Consider the following 22,282-nt stretch of genomic DNA (forward strand, 5'->3'; position numbering starts at 1 on the left):
TTGTTCGCTGTGTTAGAACTAAGATATAGGTTTCATACTAGCAATTACTTCCAAAATTATATTTCACAAAATTTGCTAGTAAATGTTAGGTCCATAATGTATGCTGTTTAAAAAAAAAGGAGGAGGAGGAGCGGGGGGGGGAGAAGGAGGAGGGGGAGGGGAGAAATGAAATGTTTCACTGCCTGGCTACCAAACGCAATATTCATGTGTCGTTTACGTCTAATAATAATCGGTCTTGATACATATTCACAGCTAAATTTGTTTATGTTGTAAAGACCTATGTTCTGAATGCACGTAGAAAGAAGTCTTTAAATTGCTTCCCGAACTGTTAAAAAACAAAGAATCAGGAAAATATACAGTAGAATATACACTTTTGGAATTGTTGGCTAATCAATCAGGTGGTTAGGTAAAGCAGTTTTAAAGCATGTTAGTATAACTTAAAATGACCATTATTGAATAGAATTTATCACACTTAAGAAAATTTTATGAACTTAATTTTACTATATATTGTGCTGCCAACATTTTCTGAATGAATGAATGAGTGGACAAACTTTGCACGGCCACACCATAATTCCCCTCTATTAGAAAGACATTTCTGATTTTCAGTGCAGTCAGTTCTTATATCTTATGGAAACCACTTGCTTCTACAGGCATTATATTGAAGATATTTATAAAAATAACAGCAGGTATGAAAGGAACTTTGAAAATAAATACAGTTGCACAGAGGCGTTCGACCCCTTTTTTTGTTTTTAGTCTTTATGTTCCATGACTTTGAAGCATATAGTACTTTTGTCTTATAAACTGGATTCTATGATTTATACGTGCATATCTTTCCAGATGGCCGTGCATACTTTTTTCAGAGACAAAATTATATCTTGTTTTGGAAAATACCTTCTTGTAATGGAGAAACTAGTAAGTGAATAAGCTAAAGAATTTTATAAATCACTAAAAACCACATATTTAACCCTTTTCTTCTATTGCCTTGAAGACTGAGATATTTTAACAAGACAACTAATGTATTAAAATATAGTACCATTGTTTACAAAATTTAAATGATAGTCTAATTTTTAAAATTATTTGACTTAACATGTTTGTAGAAGGAAGTACGAGTGTGGAACTTTAACTAATTCGCTTCCAAAACATTAGCTCATAAATTTCAATCTGTTGTAATTGTTAATATATCTTTGATGTAAATTAATATGCAATACCTTCTGGAGACATCTCTGGTACAATGGCCTCATAAGGTTCATCTAGGAATTTTGGTTCATTGTCATTGATATCCGAAACTCTGATGACAAACTCAGACTCAGGTTCCACAGCCCTTCCAGTAGTGCTGTCTATTACCTGGGCTCTTAGAGTGTAGAGGGATCGTTCCTCTCTATCAAGCTTCTGGACGGCAAAAATGTCACCTGTTCTCTCATCAATGACAAAAATACTTCCAGCTCCAGCTCCCAAAAGCTTGTACTGGAAAGAGTTGTTTCCATTGTCTAAATCAGATCTTAGCTGCAAGTGCAAAGAGGGATAATTTAGTTTCCAGACATATTTAAATGGACAAATTAATTTTAATGATTTTATTTTCCTGTCTGTTCATTTTCCCCCATGTTAATAACCCCATGCAATTCCCATAGGATATTAAATCAGGTGAAATATTAATTTTAATATTAAATTGTGTCATCAAGCAGAGGAGTCTGATATTTCAGTATAAGTAACTGTACAAATCTTATTACTCTAAATAGATTATTCTAATTAGAAACTAATAATTGAAAAACAAAGTGCCTTTCATAAATGATGCACACCAAAGTTGGTGGCTCATGTTTACTCTATGATTACATTCTGAGTCACTAAAACCATACTCTCAAATATTTGCGTTAGATTGGGACCTAGAGACTGATAGGCAGATAATAGTCTAGATAAACAGTGGTATTCTATCTCTAGGTTAAAAACATGTAGGAAATACGAAAATATTACCAAGAAAATAAGGGAGCATGTTGGGAAGGTAACAATAGCTGAGCCATCCATTTTGGCATTTACAACATGCTATAAAATGTACAAATCGTTTTCTATATGATTTCCCAATTTATCCTCATAGTATCACGAGATAAAAACTATTGACATAATCATTTCTACAGAGAAAGAGAGACTGAAAAATGTTTAAACGTTCACAGAGTCATGGTTTTGTATAAGTTTATGATTTAGGTCATGGTTTTGTATAAGTTTATGATTTAGACAACAGGTCTGTCTGACCCCAAGAGCCTCTCCTGCAAACCACTAGGTAAAATGGTCTTTTATGGCTTGAGTTTTGCCAAATTAGATCTAACTCTTTCTTCCCAACATGTCCTATTCAATTGTCAAATATGTCTTTTCTTCTTGGATCCTAATTATTTTTATGTTTAAAAGCAAAGTGAATTTGTTCGTTCATAATGTTAATGGACTTCTGAATTTGCTATATAAAAACAAGGGTTATTATGATATAGGCAACACTGGTTGCTTGTTCATATCTAAATTACCTTTACATAAAGAGAAGTATGCCATCATCCTGAAATTATTGTGAATCCCTGGTTTTCTTGATTCATCATTTACAAATAAGCCCTTCTTTACAGTAAGAGCTTCCTGAAAATTTACAAAGCTAACCAAGAAACACAATCTTAAACAAATTCATAACTTTTCTGATAGTTCAAGGTACAGTGGACTAATTAATATTTTTCTATGTGATTGTGTGGAATACCTGAAGGTAGCTACAACAAGTAATTTTAATAATGTGTTGAATAACACGGCTATTCAATGAAAGAAACAGATTGGGAATAGTAATAATAATGCTATAATAAAAGATCTATAGCTCTTTTAATGTGATGGTTCTTCACTACTCATAAGATAAAAAGGAAGTCTCCATGCCTTACTGATAAGAGATTAAGGGAAACAAGTGTCCTTTCCAATAATTATATCAAAGGAAAGTTATGTATGTCCTATGTTTTTCAGGTATCATTTTAATATAATTTGAAAATTTGATTCAATATTAGGATGATGATAAGTCAAATTTAGTAATGAGTAAATGTATTCCAAGTATCTGCACAGTATAATTTTCATAGATCAGTGAGTTTGGTCCTTTCATGGACCCATTTGAAGTAAAAAAAATAAAAATAAAAAAAAATGTATATATATATTTACTTAAATATACATGAATATATATTAAGTATCTGCCTTTTAAGGTCACAAAATTCGTAAGTTAAAGACATTTCAATTTCATGAATTCTAGTGTCATGGTATTTTCTTTCTTTTTAATTTTTTAAATGTTTTTATTTATTTTTTATACAGAGAGACAGAGCGTGAGCAGGGGAGGGGCAGAGAGAGAGGGAGACATAGAATCTGAAGTAGCTCCAGGCTCCGAGCTGTCAGCACAGAGCCTGACATGGGGCTTGAACCTGCAAAGTGGGAGATCATGACTTGAGCCGAAGTGGGACGCTCAACTGACTGAGCCACCCAGGCGCCCCTCCAGTGTCATGATATTTTCTATATTTCTATTCAAAACTACTTTTTTCAATCAGGCAATTACCATTGATTTGGCAAATCAGTATGCCTTTACATTTTTACTTAATTGTGCTTTCCAAACCTAATCTCTGTTAACAAATAGCGCAAAAAGAAAGTCATCTTGGACACATCAGCTACATTTTATTTTCACCAGCTCTTTAATGACAACACCTAGGTATTCATTATTACTCTCTTTTAAAGCAGTTACCTGTGTGTTATTTAAGTCGAATGACAGTGTTTCAAGGCAAAACATCCGTTAGAATATTTTCACAAGTATTTTTATAGAATGAAAAAATAGGCAAAACCAACCACCACGTGAACGGAACAGGAGATGTGCCGGGAGCACCGGGAGCACAAAAACACAAACTAGAAAATGTGACAGTTAGCCAGGGAGGTAGTCTCTGCTCTGACTGTACTGAGGCACTTCCCTGCAGAGTCTCATTCACTAAAAGTTCCCCGTCTGTGTGAGTCTGTCACCCCACTCACTGATGGCAGAGCATATGGTACTCCGTGGGCTCCACCGCAAATGCGCTTAGAGACTCAGTTAACCAGCAGACACTTAACTATGGACCTCATTTGTGCCATCCTGCCTGTGATTTACCTGGAGTCATCTTAGAGAATAAAGAGATGAGAAATCTGACTCACAGCAGGAACACATACATGCACAAACGTTTGAAATCTGTTTGCATAAGATCCCAACCTAAGCCTTTGGTAGAGTATACACATACACATTCACCAGAGGTGATAGACGAACTCCTCTGGAATCTGGACATCGTGCTAACGCTGAAGCTTTCCTGAAAGGGCCAGGGAAAGGGAGTTCATGAATTTTGAGTGCTTCACCCTTTGGGCCCAATTAAATTTTAGTGCCAGTTAATTAGTGGTTAAACTTATTTCAGTTCATTCATCTAGAGAAAGATCCTTAGAAAAAGGACACGGTATTGTAATTACCTCTGTTTAAAGAATATTGAATGATAATAAAAACCAAAAACATAAATAGGGAACATTCTATCTCATTAGGAAATTTAAATATATATATATCTTAAAGATATATACATATATCCTACAAGAAAGTAAAAAATAATTATTCTTTATACTTCATAATCAAATGAAGTGTGTATGCTCTTGAAGCTACTTAACTGTAAAAGGGCTTGGTATTAATCTGCTTCATGAAAAATTAATGATGGGTAAATCAACACCTACTGAGCATAGTAGAAACTCAGGCTAAATACTGTTGGTAAACATTATTATTCTCAGTGTGGTTGCTTTGATCCATTACCAAAAATAACACCATCACATTTCCAGATGTTGATAAATGAGGGCTCTATTTTCATATGGGAGACAAAAGTGAAATTCGAAAATCAGAGGTTTCCTTCCTCCTTAAGTTTTCCAGGTATTTTAGGTGCTTGAAAATCAGAAACAATTAATTAGGCCGATGGCTAAAGCTTCCTAAGGGTTCCACTGAGAAAATGTATGACGCATCAAATGCCTTAAAACTTCCTCAACCCATCCATTTAGATTTACATAATAGTATTTCCTGTAACACTCTGATAAAATCAGTACCTGGCCAATGTGATAATTAGTCTTATTCATTTCCTCTGGTACAAAAAACTGGTTCCACATCCAACCACGCTTCACTCTCAAATGAGAATCCACTGGGTGCTTAACTTCCTCTGTTTGAGAGATTTCTGTTGCCATAAAGCAAGGCCATAGGAGAGAAATTCCCAACGTAAAAGGCAGCAATAAGCAATAATCCATTCTGCTCGTTTGATTCCAACTGGTATTCTTCGGAGGAAACAGTAGCTGCAAACAAAAATTGTGTGTTCCTTTAGAATCTTTTTACGCGTTAGGTATCTTACATATTCCGAAAGAACAAGAAACACAACAAAATTTTACATTTAAAATAACATTTGCTCACATAATTGCTAAAGAAAGGATAGAACTTTTGCATCCATAAAAGTAGGAACAACAATATACATTTAACTTATCATCCAATTACGCTTGTTATATTTTGCAGCTCAGCAATAATTTGAATGGCATAATTAGAAACTTCTGCCCAAGCACTGTCCATTTTAAGCTGTAGTCATAAATCTGCCTGAAGGTTGAAAAGTTGATCTGGCAATCTCCTTGATTGACAGTTGATACTGAAATTAGATTTTTTTTCTTTAATTTAAAAATTCTATCTCCGTAAAACTCAAACTACCCCATTAAAACAAGTCAAGGCAGGGGGAAAATGTAATCTTCTACTCCCCTTTTTCAATAGCAATAAATTTTCTTACCCAATTTCCCAAGTTATAGCATTTTATCTAGTATTAACTAGACAAAATGACAACTCATCTTGAAACCTGGAAGATTTCATAATCAGTTATGCTGAAGTTATAAAACACTCTGTGAATAGAAAACCCGTGCAAGATATTTACCATTTTATATTATGAAGGGTATGAAATGGTTTTCATCTTAACAAAGAGACGATGCTATTTTTAGAAAATAAATACAAAAATATTGTGTCTGAGTACAAATGTCTGATTATTTATGATATAGAAGATGGAGAAAAAAGATATCTTCTAGGGGCATCTAGTTGGTTGAGCATCTGACTCTTGGTTTCAGCTCAGGTCATGTTCTCAGGTTCATGGGATCGAGTCCCATGTCGGGTTCTGCACTAGCAGAGTGGAGCCTGCTTGGGATTCTCGGTCTTCCTCTCTCTCTGCTCCTGTCCTCCTTGAGCTGTCTCTCTTTCTCTCAAAATAATAAAAAAAGAAAGATATCTTCTATTATTTAAATATTAAAAGAGAAACTCTAAACTATTGAATTTTACAGGTAAAACTTTCCATTTAATGGATACTGATCATGCAATTCTCTTTGAAATGACTGGTAATTCTCACCCTTATAGGAAATGGAATATCTTTGCACTTACCACATTGACACAGCACCTCGATAGAACCAAATTGGATTTGTTTCTTTGGGACTCATGAAGAAAAATAATTTTGTCAAATCTACAAAGAGTTTAACACTATACAATCAACAGAAAATTCAGAGTCCCTATTTCTGTTACGAGATTCCTGTATGATTTCACTTTGAATCTTCTCCACATATTTTTGAACAACCCTTGAGAGATATTTTAGGGCTTTGGCTCTTGTTAGAAGAGTTGTTAAAAAACACCTAATTAAGACAGAACACATTGTCATAAATGGGCATTCTGTGGTGCCTCTCCTTCAAGCAGATGCATTCTTCGTTATATATTTACTTAATGAAGGTCATGAAATTCAACTGATGTGAAAACTAAAGATGGATTTCATCCTAATGTTGAATATTTGAAATCCAAATAATAATGTCTATTGTTTAGAAATTGTGAATCTATATTTTTGATACCCAATAAATAATGAAAGCAGTCAGAACAAGCTCAGTTTCCTAATGAGGATGCTATTTTGTATAAATTTGGAAAAGTATCACTAACAGTGATGTGAAGTTATAATTAGAGTGTTGGGTAAATACATTTATGTCAACTTTATGTTATTATATTTTCATTCATCTAGGAAAAAAAAGTGAGGGGTTTTAGGGAACATGCTGTACTAGATTCAAAGATATTTAAAACACACAAGAATAAGTATAAAAAAGGACATTATCTAGAACCTGATTTGCACAAACCTATTTTTTTAATATTTCAGGGTTTTGTTTTAATTTTAGTTAACATATAGTGTAATATTAGTTTCAGGAGAATTTAGTGATTCATCACTGACATGTTATACCAGTTCTCATCCCAAGCACCCTCCTTAATACCCATTAACCATTTAGCCCCTCCCTCTGCCTACCTCTCCTTCAGCTATCCTCAGTTTGTTCTCTGTATTTAAAAGTCTCTTATGGTTTGCCTCCCTCTCTCTCTTTTTTTTTTCTTTTCCTATGTTCATCTATTTGGTTTCTTAAATCATAAATATGAGTGAAATCATATGGTATTTTGTCTTTTTATGAGTGACTGACTTCATTTAGCATAATACACTCTACCTCTGTCCATGCCATTTCAAATGGCAAGATTTCATTCTTTTTGATGGCATGGTAACACTCCATTGTATATATATAGCACTTCTTCTTTATCCATTCATCAGTGGATAGACCTTCAGGCTCTTGCCATAATTTGGCTATTGTTGATAATGTTTCTATAAACATTGGGGTGCATGTGCCCTTTTGAATCTGTATTTTTGTATCCTTTGGATAAATACCTAGTAGTGCAATGGCTGGCTCGTAGCAGAGTTCTTTTAACCTTTTGAGGAACCTCCATTCTGTTTTCCAGGGTAGCTGCACCAGTTTGCATTCCCATCCACAGCGTAAGAGGGTTCCCCTTTCTCCACATCCTCACCAACACCTGTTGTTTCCTGTGTTGTTAATTCTAGCCATTCTGACTTGTGTGAGGTGGTATCTCACCGTGGTTTTGATGTATTTCCCTGATGATGAGCAATGTTGAGCATCTTTTCACGTGTGTTAGTTATCTAGATGTCTTCTTTGGGAAAATGTCTTTTCATGTCCTCTGCCCATGTCTTTACCGGATTATTTGTTTATTGGGTATTGAGTTGTATCACGTTTTTATACATTTTGGATATTAACCCTTTTTAGATATGTCGTTTGCAAATATCTTCTCCCATTCCATAAGTTGCCTTTGAGTGTTGTTGATTGTTTCCTTTGCTGTGCAGTTTTTATCTTGATGAAGTTCCAACAGTTCATTTTTGCTTTTGTTTCCCTTACCTATGGAGACATGTCTAGTTAGAAGTTGCTGTGGCCAGGGTCAAAGATATTGCTGCCTATGTTCTACTCTAGGATTTTGATGATTTCCTGTCTCACATTTAGGTCTTTCATTCATTTTTAATTTATTGTTGTGTATGGTGTAATAAAGTGATCCATTTTCATTCTTCTGCATGTTGCTGTTCAGTTTTCCCAATACCATTTGTTGAAGAGACTGTCTTTTTTTCCATTGGATATTCTTTCCTGCTTCATCAAAGATTAGTTGGCCATAGAGTTGTGGACCCATTTCTGGGTTTTCTATTCCGTTCCATTGATCTATGTGTCTGTGTTCGTGCCAGTGCCATACTGTCTTGATGACCACAGTTTTGTACTGTAACTTGAAGTCCAGAATCATGATGCCTCCAGCTTTGCTTTCTTTTTCAATATTTCTTTAGCTGTTTGGGGTCTTCTGTTGTTCCATACAAATTTTAGGATTATTCCTTCTATCTCTGTGAAAAATGCTGGTGTTATATTGACAGGAATTGCAACAAATGTGTAGATTGCTTTGGGTGGTATAGACATTTTAACAACATTTTTTCTTCTAATCTACGAACATAGAATGTTTTTCCATTTCTTTATGTCTTCTTCAATTTCTTTTACAAGTGTTCTGCAGTTTTCGGAGTACAAATCTTTTACTTCTTTGGTTAGGTTATTCCTAGGTATCTTATGGTTTTTTGGTGCAATTGTAAATGGAATTGATTCCTTGATTTCTCTTTCTGCTGCTTCATTATTGTGTATAGAGATGCAACAGATTTCTGAATGCTGATTTTGTATCTTGCGACTTTATTGAATTCTTGTATCAATTCTAGCAATTTTTTTTGGTTGAGTCTTTTGGATTTTCTGTATAGAGTAACATGTTGTCTTGAATAGTGAAAGTTTGACGTCTTTCTCATCAATTTGGATGCCTTTTATTTCTTTATGTTGTCTGCTGACAGTACTACGTTAAATAACATTGGTGGAAGTGGACATCCCTGTCTTACTCCTGACTTTAGTGGGAAAGCTCGCAATTTTCCCTACTGATGATGCTATTGGCTGTGGGTCTTAATGCATACAGGGTCTTTTGCACATGGCCTTTATGTCGTTGAGGTATAGTCCTCTATCCCTCCTCTATTGAGTGTTTTTATTAAAAATGAATTCTGTACCTTGTCAAATGCTTTTTCTGCATCTATTGATATCGGATGGCTCTTACCCTTTCTTTTATTAATATGGTGTATCATGCTGATTGATTTGTGAATATTGAACCACGCTTACAGCCTAGGAATAAATCCCACTTGATCATGGCAAATAATTCTTTAAATGTACTGTTGGGTACAGTTTCCTAGTATCTTGTTGAGAATTTTTGCATCCATGTACATCAGGGATATTGGACTGTAATTCTCCTTTTTCTTGGGGTCTTTGTCTGGTTTGGGAATCAAGGGAATCTAGCCCCATAGAATGCCTGTGAAAGTTTTCTTTCCATTTTAATTTTTTGGAACAGTTTGAGAAGAATAGGTATTAATTTGTTAAATGTTTGATAGAAGTCCTCTTGGAAGCCCTCTGGTCTTGGACTTTTGTTTGGTGGGAGATTTTTGATTACTGATTCCATTTCTTTGCTGGTTATTGTTCTGTTCAAATTTTTTATTTCTTCCTGTTTCAGTTTTGGTCATCTATATGTTTCTAGGAATTTATCCATTTCTTCCAGAATGTTCAATTGTTAGCACCTAATTTCTCATACTATTCTCTTATAATTGTATTTATGTTGTGTTTGTTGTGATCTCTCCTCTCTCATTCATGATTTTATTTACTTGAGCCCTTTCTCTTTTATTTTTGATAAGCCTGTCTAGGGGTGTATCAATTTTACTAATTCTCTTAAAGAACTAACTCCTAGTTTTATTGATCTGTTCTACAGTATTGTTTCTATATCATTTATTTCTGTTTTCGTCTTTATTATTTCACTTCTTCTGCTGGCTTTAGGCTTTAGGCTTCATTTGCTGTTTCTTTTGTACAAACTTATTTTTATAGTTACATTTTTTTATCAATCTGTGAAAATATTTCATGATAATTCAATATCTTTAAATGATAAAAGAGAAACTATTGTGAATTTCATTAGTTGCGGAAGTTTCTTTGTGGTTATATAAAAACATACCCTATTTTTGGTCATGTCATGTATACTGAAGTATGTTGGTGTTGGATATAACATGACATCTAGAATTTTTTTTAAAGCATTTCAGAAAGAGTAGGAGCATTTAGGAGCAGGTAAAACCAAGCACAGGCTTGATAATTAATTCTTGAAATTGGGTCATGAGCATTGGCATAGCTATTATTTTATTCTTCACTTGTATTTAAAATTTGTATACTAAAACAACAATAATAATTTATTCTGTACTTCTTAAATCCATATGGTGGACAAAAATCATTAAACAGTTTAATATCAGATATTGATGAAAATGCATGAAGAACAGACTCCAATACAATGCTGATGAAATTGAAAATTTGGGCAATCATTTTGAGGAATAGTTTGGCCAAATCTATTATATTTAAAAATTAGTTTAGGGGCGCCTGTGTTTGTGAGTTTGAGCCCCCTGTCAGGCTCTGTGCTGACAGCTCGGAGCCCGGAGCCTGCTTCAGATTCTGTGTCTCCCTCGCTCTCTGCCCCTCCCCTGCTCATGGTCTGTCTCTGTCTCAAAAATAAACATTAAAAAATAGTTGAATGTATAAACTAACAGCTATTTTTTTTACTGCTTTATACATAGAGAAACCTTCAAATTTGTCCACTATGAGGCAAATACAAATTGGATTAATTTGGAAAAAGGATATGTGAAAAAAAAAAAAAAGTTCTAATCAGGGTATTATATGATACCAATTATAAAGTGTTTCAAAATTATAAGATGATGCCCTAAAAGACTATTGTCATACACGGATTTTGTAAAGTCTAGGAAAAGAAAAATGATATGCAAGATTTATTATGGTATTTATACCATGACAGTAGGAAAAGAAACGGGTTTAAAGAAATTGAGAAATCTCTGTCACGTTTTTCTCCCTCTAAATAATCTCAAGTAAATATGTCAAATAATAACACTCATTAAATTTCTATCTTATATGTTTTTCAGATAAAGTATATGACTGAAGTGTTTTACAACTAAATTTAAAGTTAAAAGTTAAACTATCTTATTTCATAGTCCTAAATCATAATAAAACAGACATGAATACACTTTTATTTGAGCCTCTTACTATACAAATACAATAATGAAATGCAGTAGGTATGTGTGAATTATGAAATATTATGGCTTTGTTTATACTCTTCTAGATGCCAAATTATCTGTAATGGTCACACATTTCAGGGGAAGGGAAAATGTTTCAAATAATGGTCCACTTCTGATTGAAGAGTGTTGACAGCTGTCAGCAGGGCCAGACTGAGAAAAGTTCAAGGCAGAGTCTGGGCTAATAAGGAAAAATGTTATCAATTAGTGTGTCTGAAATGGGTCCTAGAGAAACAAGGAGTGACATTTCCGCCCTAGATCTGCAGTCCTGTTATATTTTCCAGTCAGGTAAATGTGGGGGTTAAAACCCGCATAATATTTCAATATGGAAAAATGCTAATACTGTGTCTCCTGGTAATTTGTTTAGATTAATTTCATTTCCAGTCCCTAGGCATATTTATAAATATTAAGTAAAAAGTAGAATGAACTATATTTCAAAATACATAATGTATAAAAATTAAATGACATTGCTATTAACACAAAATTACATAATAAAATGATACTAATCTCTGAATAACAGTATTATAGTAAGTATCAACATATTATGTCCAAGTAGGATCATATAATTTGAATATTAGAAACTGTATTTTCTCTAATGTATTGCATCCCCATATGAAGAAATTTATATCGAGACATTTTGAGTGACCTGTCCAGTAGCAAATAATTATTTACCGGTAGAGATAAGACTGGAAATGTAATCTTAAGGGCACAGAGTATATACTGTGCCTTACTGAACGGAAGAAAGAAAACACGTAGATACCTAACAACGTGCATGACATCTGTCAGTGATAGTTCACCGTATTTGAATTAACTAAATATCTATAAATTGCATTTTAACGTCTGGACCAATCTTGAAACTAGACATAATAAAATGTTTTCCGTTATCTCCTTTTAGAGTACCTCTCCCCGCTTCTTCTAAAGATCATTGAGGTCAAAAAAAGGGAAGAATAAGTCAGAATGATGGATTTGGTGTCTGTGTGGGAGAAGATAAAAGTTGAAGCTAGAAGAATGTGGATTGGATAAATATAGAAACTTGATCCTATTTGTGATCTTTTTAAAAATCAAGTGAAACTTGGCAGCTTCATAGAGTGACACCACCCATAAAGGCTTTCAAAGGGCTTTCTCGGAACCGCTAATAGGAAATATAGAAAGAAATGTAAGTGGATATAGCTTGCATACATAAGTGAGAAGAAGTGATATTTCTGGACCAAATTTGCAATAAAACATGTGCCAACTCTTTCTCTGTAGAAGTAGACGTAAAAGGTCGTTCTTTGTCACATTTATAAACTCTCGTGAAACATATTTTGCATATTGACTGGCACAAATAAAAGCATTTTGCTACAGGTAAAGCAATACGAAGTCAGAGTGCCCGTATAAGAGTCTCTCAAGCCCTCTTTGGCATCACGGCCTTCCCCATTCACTATTTGTGTCATGTCTTGAGTTGTGGAGCCATTTCATCCCTGGGTTGGCTTCTAGGAACTCTGTTCTCAGCAGTGGAGAGGACTGTGGATTCTTGAGCACCATATTCAGTGTTAAACAATGACAAAATTGAGCCTGAATGTGAAAATATTCTAGAAGAAGAGACAGATTCCAACCGATGAAACACCCACTGGCAAAAACTCTCGTTTTAAAAAAATCTGGTATCCCACATTTTTCCACCTTCCACAAGCTACCAAAACATGATGTCTCATCATTTCAAGGCTGAATTGCTACATGTCTGCGCACCGAAGATTTGCCTAAAACCATTTTTGGACCGTATCCTTCATTACACGTTGCCAATGCAATTACTCTGCATGGGACTTAATTATATCTTTGCCATATTTGTAGTGATTTTAATTTGGTCACTGCATGTACATATGTTATTTCTTACACTTACTTTTCTGTGTGGCTGCAGTCAAACCTGTAAAATATTTTCTTTAGTGAAGTTTCTTTTTTCTCTTAATGTTCTTGTGAAAATATATAACATAGAACAACAAAGCAAAAAGAAAAAAAAAACAAGAACGAGAAAGCAGTACTTTACTTCCAATATCTGACAAAATATCACTTACATTATTCGAGGAGATAAAACTGCACATATTTATCCATGCTTTCAGTTTCACTGTGTAATTGAAAAACACTGGGAATTCCCTGAATACTCTAAATCTATTCATTTGGAGAGATATATAAAATTGGTCTCACAGTTAACAAAGAAACAAGTGAATAAAAACAAATTTCAAAATTCATATTAACATCATGCTATTCAGCCATTACATACGGTGCTGTAAAGTCATTTAATGATATGGAAATATGGCTGTAATGCTTCGATAGGTGAAGGAAATAAGTTAAATGCAAAGAAAATGAATCCATTAATTTAGGAAAAACTTATGTTGACAAATTCAGTGGAGGGAGCCTGAAAGACGATGCCCTCAAATACAGGTAGTAATCATATCTGCACTGAGAAATTATAGATCAATTAAAATTTTCCTCATGTGTATCACATTTTAATATTTATTACATGTCTACCCATAATTATGTAATAAATTATAAGACTGGGACGCCCGGGTGGCTAGGTTGGTTAAGCATCTGACTCTTGATCTCAGCTCAAGGTCTTGATCTAAGGGTCATGAGTTCAAGTCCCATATGTGGCTCCGTGCTGGGAGCCTCTTTAAAAACAAACAAACAAACAAACAAACAAACAAACAAACAAACATGTTACACGAGTTTATTTGGGGTTTATTTAGTACCATAGTGACGATCAAGAGACCACTATTGGCTGTCTCTGGGGCTGTTCTCCAGAGGCAGGTTGGTGGGTTGATGAGCCAAGGAAGGACTGAATGACTACACCAGCCGTACCACTAGCTGTGTGTCTTGACAGAAGTCTAAACTCTGGCTGCCTACTCATCTCATTTGAAAAACGAAGACCACGCCAGCGACACTCCCATGGAGTCATCTTGATTAAATGAGTCCATGTGCCTAAATATTGTCCGGCACCTATTGTTATGTAAGTGCTTTTAACTACATAAAAGTAGCTACCTATAAGTGGATGATGACAATCTATTTCTCAACTTCAAAATATTCAGCTGTCATTTCTTCAAACAAGACAGACATATGAAAATAAAAGCCGTTATAAATGGCCATCACAAAATGCGTAGGATACATGGCACGTAATGCATGGGTTCTACATGTATTCTCAAATGGTTTGAAAGTCTTTTTTTTTTTTTATTCTGGAACATGGCTATGTGACTGACAAATAAACATTGTCATGCTTGCAATAGTATGTGATAGTGTATGGATGTATACGGGCAGAAAGCAATCCCAGCGTGACTCAGAACAATTATGTTTTCAAAGAAGACTAATTATGACTTAAGGGATGGAAAATATTATAATCTATGCACTTATACAGTTGGCAACTGAATCTAATTATGAATTGTCTTTTCTATGACCTCGTCTTAGTTACATAAAGATAATTATTCCATCTGTGAAAACTTATAAAAATATAATGTCTTCTGAAAGGCTTGTGGAAAGCTAAAAAACTAAGCTCAACTAAGCCAGCTCCTCATAGGGAAAAACAGATGGCCATTAATATAATGTCTCCATCTTTAGAAAACCGTTGAGTGGCTTGGTCAAAATGATATATCAAAAGCCTAATAATTTGCGATGGTCAGGAAATCCTGAAGCTTAGGGGAGAAAGGAAAATTCCCAAAATCATGGTTTCTAAAATGCTACTTAATAAAAGTAAGATAAAACACTTCTCTCCCACAATTTAATTAAGCATGTCTAACTTCTGATATTAAGATCCAAATGTGTTAAGTAAGCAAATTTTATAAAACCTCAGTGTGAAACAAATAATAAAATGCAGCTCTTAGGGCTGTGAGCAGTTAAATTATTACGGAGGAAGTATTCTTTTCCTTTCTCTCTCTCTCTCAAGATGAGAGAGAGAGAGAGAGCACACAAGTGGGGGAGAGGGCAAAGGGAGGTTGAGAGACAGAGACAGAGAGAGTCAGAGAATCTTAAGCAGGCTTCACGATCAGCACAGAGACTAACGCAGGACTCAGGCTCACAACCATGAGATCATGACCTGAGCCACAATCAAGAGTCAGGCACTTAATCGACTGAGCCACCCAGGCGCTCCCCCGCCTTTCTTTTAATTTAAGGAGTTATGTGTTTATAAAAGGGGGAAAAATGCAGACTTTGAAATGTCTATTAACAGTCCCCTTTTATTCCATAAGTACCTTTATAATTACTGTTAGAGCAGTAGCATGGGTGGTTGGTGACAGGTTATAGACTATATCTTGAACTCGAATTTTTTTTTGTCAAACACTACCTCAATATTCACTCCAAAAAAAAGGTACTGTATATTTGTGGAAATCTATTTAACCCCTGTCCACTTACTGAAATACAAAAACAACTATCTTGAAACTGTTAGGTTGTTGTACTCTTTCAGCTGAAAAATCTTGGGAAATCTGTATTGTCTATTATGTTGTTTCCCATGTTAATGTCTGCCTTTATATTTAACTCACATACATATATATTTTTATTTTAATCCTTTTTAAATTAATCATTTAATATGATATTAGCTTTTAATTAAATATTTTGAATGTTTGAATCAGTGCTTCAAGGCCATCTGCAATTCCAGACCCTGGGATGTTGCTTCCCTGGATCTACTGACTCAGGCCCATGACTGTTTGTCCCTCACTTCAAGGTGCCAGTGTATCCCAGTGTATCCCAGACTAATCACGGTCTGCAGAAAAAGAGATGAGTCACAGAATCGGTAATACGGAAACAGCATTGACAACATTTGATGACCGACTGGATTTCAAGAGAGACTGTCTAGGGAATGTCAAAGGTAGGCTTTGAAATACTAAGGTATCTCCCTGCAAAACTTACAGGTGAAGATTCTAAGTGGGCACTTGGGGATTCCATACTCAGAATTGTAATTGTTGTCATGGGATGTTTCCTTTCACTCCATTGCTGTAAGAAAGGCTTACTTTTAATTCTTTATGATGATGTAATCCATCCCTAACCCCGGGATGATTAGCAAGCTGACATGGTTAGGAGAACATGACCTGAGAGTGAAAAAAAAAAAAAAAAAAAAAAAAAAAAAAGAACTAACATCTATCTTTTGGTCACTGTGGTACACATACTATTGTATACCAATATCTCTCCTACAGTTTGGCTGGGTTATGTGATTAGCTTTCTAAACATTTATAAATAAAGGTGATGGCTTATCACTTCAGACCTGGAGCAGTGAAAGACCTGTGAATAATTATTTTGTCTTTCTCTCTCCCTTCTCTGGCAATCAGATGCTGTAGTTATGAGATGATAGAACCTCAATCAAGGTAGGGGCACTGGCAACTGTGTGGAACTGAATATTGTACCCTCATGAATCTCATTAAATATTTGTGGTACGAGGTTACTTGACTACATAGCCTAGCACCTTAATAAAACCCCCAACTATATTCCTGGAACCATACGAGGTACCTCGTGTTTCCTCTTGTTAATTTTCTTTGTAATCAGTGAGATATTAATTGTAAACCTCCGTTTAAAAAGAGAAGAAAGAAGGCCAAAGTGGGGTTATATAAACTAATGAGAAAAAAAGGAGTCACAAAGGCCAGCTATAGATAGTAGCTGGAATCAAGTCTTGTCAGAGTAATAAAAGAGATAAAAATGCCTGACCTGAAAGAATACAAGAAGTTGAATAGGGTCAGAGTGGGGGAGAAAGATGATGTGCCCAGGGACAAGTACATTTGCATATTAATTTCAAAAACATTATTTCAGACAGCGGCCCAAGTTAAGCCATTTCCAAGTTAAGACATTAAGGGTAGTTAAATAGGGTACAAATCTCCAGAGTCTGTATAATTCAGCTAATTTCTTCCTGTGTATATGTCAAGCCATGGCCTCTCTAGTTCAACCCAACCCAGTCTGGATTTTTTTAGGATATTTTCTCCACAACTTTAGGTACTGAATTAATTATTTGGCCATTTCCTCACTATTTTTGAAGCAAATACTTAAACTCTTTCATACTGAGTTTAATTTTTTCTTTTGCTTTCAAATATTAACCTTTTATTTATGTTGATATTCTAGACAGTAAAATATTTAGGTATACCTAAATCTCCAATAATAGTAGTAATTATATTTCTTCCTTTCTAATCATACCTCTCCTGCCCACTAACCCAACTGTTAAATCTGACCCTCCTAACTATTATCTGACTGATGGATTCAATTCAACTTGTTTACTTCAGGAAAAATTAATTGAATTATTGTGCGTAGACACTTGGATGTTCAGTCCTGTAGATTTCTATTCCCAGTTTCAAGCCCAGAGGCTATAACCACATGCTTGAGTTGAGTGCCAGAGAGAAAAATTTGAAAAGCCAAGGGCACATGGGACACACATGGCAATAAATAGCCAAGGTCTTGCTCATCTCACAATACCTAATAACCAATAATCTAAAAGTACATTACATGCATGCATACACACACACATAAAATTCCAAAATGTTTGCTTTTTCCCCGTTTTCACAGGGAAAGGCTTTTAGTATTTAAACATTAAGTGAGATAAATATTGAGGGTTTTGTCATATATTTTAATATGCTAAAAAGTTACTTTCGTTCCTAGTTTTTAAAGAGTTTTTGTTATAAATATGTGTTTTTTGTTTTGTTTTGTTTTGTTTTGTTTTTTTTATAAAATGAGATTATGAATTGAGATTACCAGGTGGTTTCTTTCTTTCGATTTGGTCTGATAGGGTACAGAATAGAGTGAATAGTTTCAATAATATTGAGACATTCTTGCATTGCTAATGTATACATACCACTTTGTATGTATATAATACATAATAAAAACTTAATACTTAATCTATAAAGTGTAAGCTATATATGTTATATATTACAAACTACCTATGGTATATGTTGTAGGCAGTATATATATGTTACACAAAATATAAATTTTAAGATATATAATATAGACTATATAGCATATGATGATTTCCAGCTAATATCATATGAAAAATGATTCTACTAGTTCTTTCCTACACTGTCTTTTTTGGCATTAGGATATTATACCTATATAAACTGAATTGAGGAACTGTTGTGATTTGGATCACCATACAATATTCTAGAGAGTAGATTTATTTTTAATTGATCCCAAGTAGATTATATCTTCATAATTAGTTGAATCTGATTCATTTTTAGTTTCTGTGAATAAAAGTAATCAAAGTTGCATTCATTACACACAAAAACAAAAATTATGTTTAAACAAACAGAATGTTTTTTTTTAAAGGCTTCTGCTGTATGTGTGTGTGTGTGTGTGTGTGTGTGTGTGTGTGTGTGTGTAGTTCTATATAGGTTGAATACTATTATTCATGCAGATATGCCACTGATCCACCGATTAGAAAATATAATACATATCCCCAATTTCCTTTATTATCAGTTTAATTCTAATGAATATACGGCTTTCAGATAGTATAGAACCAATAAATAATGACTTTCAATGGTAAAAATAACTAAAAAAACAAATTTAGGAAATAAAAGCTTCATAGAACGATGAACAAAGTATACTTTTGAAGATTTCTTGAACCATGAAATAAATCATGGTTTAACAAAATCACCAGTTACCATGCATGTAAAGCATAAGAATTTCCACAATCATAAAATTATGCAAAGGGAGACATTTTTCCCCAAAACATTGTTTGGATAAATATGAAACACTACGAGTTCATTATTTTCATCACATAAATAATATCTGGCAAATTGAATGTATGTATCACCATAGAAACAAGGAAAGGAAAAATATTTTTCTTCTTACCAACAATGCATTCTACTGTCCCAAGAATGTATTACAAAATTATTTATTTTGTCTTCAATTTCCATTAAGTATATATTATTTTGTTTTTCACTTGTTGAAAATCTTTTTAGCCATTGCTTACTACAGTAAATAAAGACAGTTACCCTCTATTTGACATTTTTTTGCTGATGTTGTATTAGTAACTACATAACACATGGTCAAATATATCATCTAAATGTTCCTTTCTTCAATTATCAATTGTTTTCAGTACATATTTTTTATCACTATAATAGCTATAAATGTATTCTACCATCAAAAGCAATACTTAGTAAGCACCACTGCCAAATGGTGTGGAAAATATAATTTTGTATTGAAAAAGGCATAATATAAACATGACTTTTTAAAGACCTAAATCTTAGTGAATGGAAAAAAATTTAAAGCCATATACTTCATTGTGTGTGTGTGTGTGTATGTGTGTGCGCGTAGAATACACAATTTAAACATTTATAAAATAGTATCATAATTTTCTAAATTTTTTTCTTTTTAATGTTTATCTATGTTTGAAGGAGAGAGAGACAGGATGCAAGCAGGGGAGGGGGAGAGAGAGAGAGGGAGACACGGAATCTGAAGCAGGCTTCAGGCTCAAACCTGTTAGCCCAGAGCCTGATGCTGGGCTAGAATTCAAGAACCATGAGATAACGACCTAGGATGAAGTCAGATGCACAACTGATTGAGCCACCCAGGCACCCCCTAAAGTATTTTTTACTGTTTCCTTACTTATTTTGAGAGAGAGAGAGAGAGAGAGAGAGAGAGAGAGAGAGAGAGAGAGAGCACACAAGTATGGGAGAAGCAGAGAGAGGGAGAGAGAGAATCCCAAGCAGGCTCTGCACTGTCAGCTCAGAGCCTGATGCACGGCTATATCCACAAACCACGAGATCATGACCTGAGCTGAAATCAATAGTCAGATGCTCAACTGACCCAGCCACCCAGGTGTCCCTAAAGCATTTATTACTTATGGAAAGGATCCCTTGTTCTTTAAATAAGTGTAAAGTAAACAATAACTTGCTTGATTCCATCACTCAATTTTTGGAAAATGATGTACTCACCTTATTCACACTAGAATTAACTGAAAAGCTAAGTGAAATGTGGATACCACACTCCACAGATTCAGATTCATCATTTAGGTGTGTTTAACAGCTCCAGCGTGATTCTAAGGCAGATAGTTCAAGGATACCACGGCCATCATCCTCATCCTCACCATCACCATTATCACCATCATCGTTATCATCGTCAACATCTTACCCAGCATACACTGGGTACTTACTTCATGGTTATTACTATACAAAGAGTATGCCATTCTTTAACTGATTTATCTTACAACAATTCTATGGCATATGTTCCATTATTATTGCTATCTTATAAAGGCAGATAGTGAACCCATAGAAATAGCTTTGCTTAGCCATATAATAATTGGTCAGGCCAGAGTTAAATCCGAGCAATTTACTTCCTCCAGAGCTGGTACCCTTAAACTTACAGGAGCCATTTTCCAAATATGGATGCTATTCTAGAACATAAATATATGTGGAGATACTGGCCAGGATTTATTTCTAGAGCAGTTTCCCTATTCTCCTATGAGAAAAAAAAATACTTAGGGTAAACTCCAATGTTGTAATACGTTTTTAGGTGCTAATCATTTATTCCTATAACTTTTACCACTATCTAGATATTTCATAAAAAAAATACTCTCAAAGTTGAAATGCAATGGTATGAGGTAAAACTTCAATAGAATTTCTCATATTTTGTCACAGTTGAGTTGACACTCTTGGGCACACTCTGTGTTACCTATAGGAGACTATCAGGGAGTCACTTCCTTGGAGACTGCTCTGCAAGACGGAAAACGTGGCCATTTTGAATATTCAAGTCCATATCGCCCACCTTATCCTGCTTTTCTCTTTCTTCAAGAGAACAATTTGCAGGGGTCCTCAAACTTTTACTTTATGCCCTGGTCATGCAGTAGTAACGTTCTGGCTGCCAAATTACACTAGAATAGATGGTTATGAGAAGTAATACAGATTGAGGATAGACAAAGGTAGGTTATGAAATAAGGAATTAAGTCAAATGAACTGTATAATTTCCAGCTGGTTCTTTTTCTTAATTATATTACTTAAATCTTCATTTACTATTAAATGAATGCTGACTGTTAAGGAGAATCGGTATAAAATGTAAAGATTTGTGCCTCTATAATATTATAGTTGCATGATACCAGTCAAAGTACTTAAACACTATCAGACTGAGTTTCTCCAACTGCAAAATGAGATAACATACCTAACTTCTAGGTGTGCTGTGATAAGTCGCATAAAAATAATTAGCTGGACCTGAAGCTTATGCTTTAAATATTCAATAAAGATAGTAATAATTATGTCACAAATAGATGCCATTTATTTAAATATTTATACTCCCAGGTTTCTTGGGAAAATTCTAATTAATCTCTTCCTGAAGTACAAAACAGAATCACTAGTAAGTCCCGATTGCTACAAGAATAAAAAATCTGAGGAGTAACTGTCAATATGCATACTGTTTAAATCATGCAGGAAAGAGCTCGTTCAATGTCACAGCAATTGACAATGGGAAATACATCCTAAAGATTACAAATAATTTCAGGTTTTTACACCCAAGGCTAATGGCGTCCAGCTTACATTATGTGAAATGCCAGGATCTGGCAGGAGACGGGAGTAGAAATGCGTATAAGTAGTCACAGAACCTAAGAACTCCAGAGATATCAGAAGGATAAAACCATTACCATATAGTTCCATCGTAACTTCCAAATATAGATTTACAAAAGTTGATTTCTATCAACTTGTAAGTTGAAGTCTCTCTCTGTCTCTCTCTCCCCTGCCTATCTGCCTCCTATCAACCTTCTTTTTAAAAATTTTCTTTAATGTTTATTTATTTTTGAGAGAGAGAGCAAGAGAGAGAGAGAGAGAGAGAGAGAG

General features: G+C 34.5%; 1 protein-coding gene across 1 annotated transcript in view; it reads right to left on the bottom strand.

Annotated features, from left to right (window-relative positions):
• Positions 1 to 22,282, bottom strand: part of CDH19 (cadherin 19) — a 99,637-nt gene that overhangs the window by 68,034 nt on the left and 9,321 nt on the right. Inside the window, exons 2-3 of the mRNA XM_007096080.3 lie at positions 5,086 to 5,325; positions 1,209 to 1,503 (exon numbers count right to left, since the gene is read on the bottom strand). Coding sequence (XP_007096142.1) covers positions 1,209 to 1,503; positions 5,086 to 5,280 — 490 coding nt within the window. The 5' untranslated portion in view covers positions 5,281 to 5,325. The remainder of the gene's footprint in view (positions 1 to 1,208; positions 1,504 to 5,085; positions 5,326 to 22,282) is intronic.

The sequence above is a fragment of the Panthera tigris genome, chromosome D3, assembly GCF_018350195.1.
Source record: "Panthera tigris isolate Pti1 chromosome D3, P.tigris_Pti1_mat1.1, whole genome shotgun sequence".
In the NCBI taxonomy this organism is placed as follows: Eukaryota; Metazoa; Chordata; class Mammalia; order Carnivora; family Felidae; genus Panthera; species Panthera tigris.